The 7,754-nt window shown below is 31.2% G+C and overlaps 1 protein-coding gene across 1 annotated transcript in view; it reads left to right on the forward strand.

Moving 5' to 3' along the window:
- LOC108691513 (Down syndrome cell adhesion molecule homolog) overlaps positions 1–7,754 on the forward strand; it is an 86,884-nt gene that overhangs the window by 77,778 nt on the left and 1,352 nt on the right. Inside the window, exon 4 of the mRNA XM_018199286.1 lies at positions 5,122–5,249. Within this exon, the coding sequence (XP_018054775.1) occupies positions 5,122–5,249 (128 nt within the window). The remainder of the gene's footprint in view (positions 1–5,121; positions 5,250–7,754) is intronic.

Here is a 7,754-nt window from a genome sequence, read left to right on the forward strand (position 1 = left end):
TCTCCCTTAACGCCCTCGGCAGTAATACATTCAGCGGTGGCACACAATCGTGCCGCTTGTCCCACCGCTAACTTATACCCGATATCGTCAGCGTATGTCTATCAAGTTAATGTCCCTAATCACTACGAACGTATGAACACCGGTCTCGAATAACGTTACGAAAAATGGGCCTCGACTGTGTTCCTAAAATATAGTCGCCTCGATGCAATGATGACATGAGCGAACTTGTTTTACATTGGTCGAGAAGATTAATATTGAAGGAAACAGGCGTGAAGATAATCGCATTGTTCGTGTTCTAAACGATATGTGCACTTTATTTATTTAAAGTAACACAATCGCATTTAAAGAAATTGCAAGGGCATAAGTACATATATTAATATTTACGCTTTAAACTACGTATATATGAAAGTTGTGTTCATAACATTGTGGTTTTATTGAACAACACATTTATTTTATTTGTTATTATTTTTATTGTTATAAACCAAAATTTTAAAAGTGATGGACAAAGACTAAATTTTTTATATAAGTACTTTAAGTAATAAAATTACTCATGCAAATTTTTATTGAAATTCATCAAATTAGTTTATAACAAATAAATATTTTATTTATTTACTGAACTAATGTCGCATTTCAATGTAACTTTACATAAATATTCTTGAATTTATAAAGTACTTATATAAAAGAAATTGAGATTTTTATCATTATTTTAATATTTTATTATTTTAATACATTTTCATATATTTCTATTAAAATACAAATTTTTAAAATATTATTTTTTATTGAAATAACTTTTAACTCCAGATGCTAAACTATCTCTAATTTTTTGTATTACTTTTAAATACAATTTAGAATAATCTGTAATTTTTTCATCAAGTAATTCTTAACATACTGCATTTCATCAAAATAAATAAATGACAAAATTAAACAAAAACGTGAAGTTGATATCCCATACTTTCAAATTATTTTGTTTTGCATTTAATCATAACTCTATTCGAAGTGTTTTATTAATTATATTAAAATTTTGATAATGAGATGATGATAATGAAATGAGATGAATTTTACAGCGGTGATATTATGCATGAATCATAGGATGTGCGAGTCACATGTTGATCTCCAAGTCACGGAACAGACAGTACAAACGTCTTTTTCTAATAAATGTCAAAAAGTAACAAGCCATCTGGTAATGATACAAAGGCGATGGTAGTATCAAACGACCTGCAATTTTCTTTTGGTAGAAAAAGTTAGGGTCTTCTACGAACGTATTTCGTAGAGGTAGCTTCGATTTACTATCTTCCATGCTTGTTAGACTTTTTTTGCGGCCAACACAGTGAAGTGGTGATTCAATTGCGGACGAAGTCGCGGTCAGGCCACGTACGCGGTCCACCCTCGATTTATTTTACTGACTCTCCATCCAAGGGTGCAGCAGGATGGTGATCGATCAAAGGTAAAGGATCGATGGTTAAAGGCATAACAGCTGGTTCGATTTTCACCTTTCTTTAAAATTTAGGAATACTTCGATTCACGCTGTCAGGAAGAATAAAGGAGTGTCGAATGTACCTCGAAGATCTTAAATTAAGAATTGTATAACAGAGTTTGTCCATGAACGATTTTATCAAAATCAACCAAGAGAAAAAGATACCTACTTGTACATATATGTACATACATATACTATTTCACTCTAACTTATACTGTACAATATGATCTTAATTAAAATTATAAAGTGAGACAATATAAATTAAAGTAACGTAGTACAGGGTGTTTGGAAAGATTGAGATCAAATGTAACACTTATGTAACGTATTAATGAGATCGAGTAAGTGAAAAAAGTTTATATAAACTCATGTCTGAAAATGCTTTATTAAAAAATTATAAACGTTCAAAGATCATTTTTATTAAATGATATGATGATTACGATAAATGTTCGAAAATAGATTTGGCGCTGACCTATCCGGACATTCTGTATATACAAAAAAGAAATGTATATACTAATTAAGTAAGTACGCTAAAAGATTTTAAGATTCCTCACATAAATTCAAGACTTTATACATATAACCATATATTTGAAATGGTTTACAATTATTTTCGAAGATATTATAAATATTGGGATATTATAAATATTATAAACAAATAACGTTTTTCTTTCTAAAAATTTCGAAAACCATAACTTGAATTATTTTAATGAAACTTTGTTTAAAATTTCATCAATTTGAAATTTTTGAAAAAATAAAACTTATTTACATCTTATATCTTTGAAACTAAGCCTTTTCAGATACATGGTTATACGAAATTTTTGTCTTAAATTTATATAAGGAATCACTCCTTAAAATATTTTTAGCGTACTTAGCATACATTCTGTATATCTTTCTCGTAAAATTTTTAACAAAATCGTTCGTGGCCAGAGATTATAGAGTCTCCATCTTAAACTTAAGAGCACTCTTGGTGTCAAGTATAAAATATATCTTTTGCATAATGCTTTATGAATATATTTGCGTCGGTAAACCAGAGAGACGCGACAATCGACTGCACATTGTTTACATCTGATTAGCAAACAAAATTGAAAAGTAACATTTGACAATTGCGAATATTATTATAAATGTATTATAACAAAATTTGATATCATATACTAATTAAATATTATCAAATATTTGTTACAGTACCTATTTGTTTGCAGTACCTAAACTGTAATTAATATATCTTGATTGTTTGCGATTGCAAATTGACAACTAAATAAATACAAATGAAAATGTTTCGTCAGTTAGTTTTTCATTTTTAACAAAATATTTCGACAATAATTATCAAAAAATGAAAATTGATTCCCGACAAATTCCCGGCGCGACGGTTCAGTTGGACGATTGCCGAAGTAATTGATCGTTCCTCTTAGCAACTACCAAGAACGTCGTTGAATTCTCGAGATACCAGCAGTACATCGTAAAACGAACGACGTCGTGCGTGTCTCTTCGTGGAATGTTCGCGAAGAGAAGTCGTTCAGGGACGTCCGAGAAGAAAATGAAGTTCCTTCGCTTGTAGATGGCTGACTAAAGTGGACAATGTCCACTGACGAAAGTCAATAGATTGTAGGTATAATTGAATGTTGATGGGAAGTACGGAACATTGTGAGGTCTTAATTTCGGCATCGTTAGCGTTGCAAAAACGTCCTCAATTACAGTTAACGACAAACTCCTCGTGTTCTCGTTAACATCGTATCTTAACGATGCCCGTGCTCTTCTCGACTTCCAAGCAGCGAAATCGGGGAAAGTACACGCTCTTTGGGAACCCATAATTTTCAATAATATTCTACCAAGCGCTGTACACTGAATAGAATTACAAACAATACACTGAATAGAATTACGCCCCGTAATTATCGTTAGTAAACTTATACGAATTTAGTTTAATCATTTAAATTAAAGGATGCAAAGTGATTCTTTTTGTATGAATAAATTAGTTTCTCTATTAAAACAAATATATCTTAAAAACTGCGCGAAAAATATGTACGATAGTGTTTATTTTAAATTATTATATAAAATTAAGATTTTTCTCAAAAGTAACACGAACAAATAGAAAGAAAGCACACGGAAAGAATGATTTTGCTGAAGTATCTAACAATTTAATTAGATAAAGATTCGAAAATAATTTGCTTATCAAAATAACTATGTAGGACGTTCAAATATAATGAATAATGCTGCAAAATGTTTTACATTTTAGTAATTAGCTTGAGCGTCTTACATAATTATTTTAATGATCTAATAAAATTATTTTTAGATATACCTCTAGCTAAATTTTTTACCTTAAAACATTTCTTCCCTGCAGTCTGGCAAACATATAAGGTTATGTATATAAATAGCGTATATAACAATTTCATTTAATGATGCTCTACATTGTAAGCTTAGAATTTGTGCGCGACGAGATAAGTACCATCGGCTGTACTGCAAAACGTTATTATGCGGAATAATGTGTCATAATAATGATAAAGAAAGATTCTTTTCACAATGGGACCGTTAAATCCGCTCACATTTTACTCCATCGAGAAGTTGGATATTCATTACTCCAGTAATAGAAATAAAATGTCGCAATGCGCGAACAACAAAGGGATCTCAAGCCTCATGAAACAGTAATAAGCTGTTGTCTCCTTACGATACTCGTGCTTGCTTTTGGTATTCCTTGCGTGGAAATGAAGATCTCTCTGTGTTGCCGCAGACCACCCTACTCGCAAGTCGGTCAGCAAACGGTGGAAGTCTGGTTTGTCAGATAATTGAGATCCACCAATGGGAATCCGAGAAACTTGGAGAATCCCGGTCGACGGACTGTAACGATCCTGTGTACCGCGGACGCGGAGATTCGCCGAGATGGTATTTCCAGCAACAAGATTTAATGGAAGGGCGGGAAAGAGAGAAAAGGGAAGAAATATGCTTTTGTCTTGCGTACGTTTACTGCATGATCATTGATTCCTACGAGCATGAAACAAAAATTCCAGACACGTCGTATCCACCCTCACGAAAATTAAGCGGGTTCTTAGCACCTCGAGATATCGCCGCGCGATAGCGACGCAACGAGCGGCGATATCTCGAGAAATCATCATTGCGAGTTAGTGTGAGGCGTTTCAAAAGAATCCGTATATCTTGTAGCTCGATGATTTCTCCTCAATCGCATACAAAGCGAATCTCTCGAACGGAAACTCTCAGTCATCTAGAATTGATTCCGTCAGTATTTCCTCCGGGCAAACCTGTTTTCCTCGAAATAATGTAAGTATAATGCCAAGCGATCCCCTCTTGTGTACGGTTATTGCATTTCATTTCGGCTGTGGTCTTGCTCTCCTTTCAACGATCGTTCGGAAAAATACGGTATAAAGAATACAGGACAATCTCATATCTTCAATAACGATAAAGAAATTTAAAAAGGGAAAATTATAGAGGAAATTATAAAGAAATCTTTATTGTGTTGCTTTCCGTTATAATTATAAAAAAGAAAGAAAAAAGAGCATCAATAAATCTCTATTAGACATCCTTTTTTGTAATAAAGATAAAATGTTTTTGACATAGGGAAAGCGATATAAATGAAAGTTGCTTAAAAGTAAAAAAATCGCAAATTGAAAATATTGTGCATGCGATTTTCTCCCTCATTGCAGAACCGGTGACGGAAATAGCCGGCGGTCCTGAACTGTTCATCAACAAGGACAGCACGATAAATTTAACATGCTACGTGAGACATGCGCCTGAACCACCGTCAACGATAATTTGGAGTCATAACCATCAGGTAAGCCGAACTTACGATCCGCGAATGAAGATTTTACTACTTGCTGAAAATCACCTGTCATGCTGCTATAAAGTCATGAGAGATGCTTTCAATTGAAAACCGATCTGAATTTCATAACCGATGCTAGTTTTGAGCGGACCACAGATATCGGTATAAACAGAAACATTTTTCATGTTCCTTGCGGCTGTTGAAAAAAAGCCTGCAGCTATACACGCTTCTATTGGCCTGGTATATCGATTATTGCTAGCAGCGCGTCTTTCGTTCCTTCAGACGTGTAATATTTATCGAAGACGCCAACAATAACTTGCTTCAATAATATATATGATTCCGTTCGAGCGACTTGGCAATCATGATTAAAAGATTCGTGTATTAGAGACACCTTTTTATAATACGATCGTACTCATTATTAAATAAGAGAAAGAATTCTATTTTTGGTCGAAGCGGACCTTGATTCTTAATAATACTCATATGCAAATTTGCAAGTATCTACATTCTTCAGTTTTATAAATTGCGCGCCAATTTAATTTGTCAGATTTGAAACACAATTATAAACTGAAATTGGAACATTAAAAATGACATGATAACGTTAAAAATTGAAAAATAATATCCTCTCATTAGTTATTGCGACAAATATTTCCACATGTCTCGATGAATTGATAAAATGCCTGATTTGGAAAGTGACGGGAGTTGTAAACAACTATGGAGATGATATTTTTCGCATTAAGTTCTTTGCACAGTTATTAGCATTGTTTAAACAATCGACGATCAATAATAATTTGTGAAAGTATTTTCAATTTAAGATTGCGATTTTTATATCCGATAAACTAAATCAGCGACAGTTTATATAATTAAAAAGTGTATTTTTGTAAATAAATATTATTAAGATCTGCTTCGACCGAAAATAGGATTTGTTCTCTTATTTAATTTATTCTTATCAGTATAATTTCCACTTATAATTATTCTTATTGTAGTACTATAATTTAAATATTTCCATTAAATATAACAAAGTTTCTCTCAATTTATTTGTTTAAGAACATTGCGAAAGTTTCTTGGGAAGTGTGCATCTAAGGATGACCACATTATTAATAATAGCCAAATGAAATGCTCTCGTAACGTTACGTTAGTTTCATTTGAGTTTAAGAATCTCACTATAACGCTTATTTATGTGAACGCGCGTATAACTGGAATAACCAAGATGATTGCATAGACGCTTTAAGTTATAATTTTGGGAAACTTGTCTCGAAATGGTTTATACCATTCAAGGAATTTACTTACAGTCACCACTTTTGCCTCCTCCACTTCCCACAAAGTGCCTTAAGCCCCGTCTAGTCACGTCACAGACAGATGATATGGCATCTCTTCTACCGTGAGAAGGCAATTAAGTTCTGGGTCAATTAATTATGCGTGCTTATATTGCTATTGTTTGTGGCAATTATCTTAAATATTAATTCAATAAATATATAGAAAATATATAGTCTTGATGAATGAATGCAATATCCTGGCATTAATTGCAGGGCAAATTCCACATCTATATTGGTAAAAAGTTTTAATTTTGTTACTATTATGTTTTTTTCATAAACATATAAAAATAATATAAAATTGATAACATATTTGATTATTTTCAAAATTTCTGTTTTAGAAATATATTTTTAACATATTAATTTAAATTAACAAGATTTTATTATAAAGATTTTTGTTATTGTTAATTCGTTTTTTTTTATTCATTTATTTCTTTTTAAACTATCATAATTGGTGATTTAATAATAAAGCAGAAAATTTTGTGCACAAAGTAAATAAATATATTATAGTATTAAACATTTTTCCAATTTAGAGCATTAAATAAAATCCGGATTTACAATAGTTTTTTTACCATTGAATTTTTCAGTCCAACCCGATTAATTGAGATTTTCCATTTATTTGAATTTGGCTGAATATTTAATATTTATTTCAACTTTATATTGTGCGATTCCTTTTAGCCAAAATTGTTATTAATTTTTCTTGCACAAACAAATGCACGCACATTCATAAATTAAACAATCATGACCGCAATTTCTGCTGGTATTAAATTAATTTGATCAAATATGATTAATTTAGTGACGCAATAAATTCTGTCCTAATGAAACTTATAAAACAAACATACATATATGATAATTTGCATAGCCAATTGGATCGTTAATTATCAATTATTATAAAATGTAACACCTACGATTGTAATAAAATTATAAATAAAATTTGAAAATAACATTGCATTGTTATGATGCATTATCTGTTTTTTAAAGAACATTAAAGATATAAAAGAGCAATTTATTCCTGAAAAGTCAGTGTTGTCAATTTTATATCGAGTTTAAATAAGATCTATTTATTGTAATCAATAAGAATCTTTTTACTGCTTAAACAATTGTTATAAAAGTTGAAGTTTAATGTTTAAAATTTAGATAGAGAATACAAATTTACAAAACCTAAAATAAATTGTATAAATCTTTTTTTATATATGTATATATATAT

This window comes from Atta colombica, unplaced genomic scaffold (genome assembly GCF_001594045.1).
Source record: "Atta colombica isolate Treedump-2 unplaced genomic scaffold, Acol1.0 scaffold47, whole genome shotgun sequence".
Taxonomy (NCBI): Eukaryota; Metazoa; Arthropoda; class Insecta; order Hymenoptera; family Formicidae; genus Atta; species Atta colombica.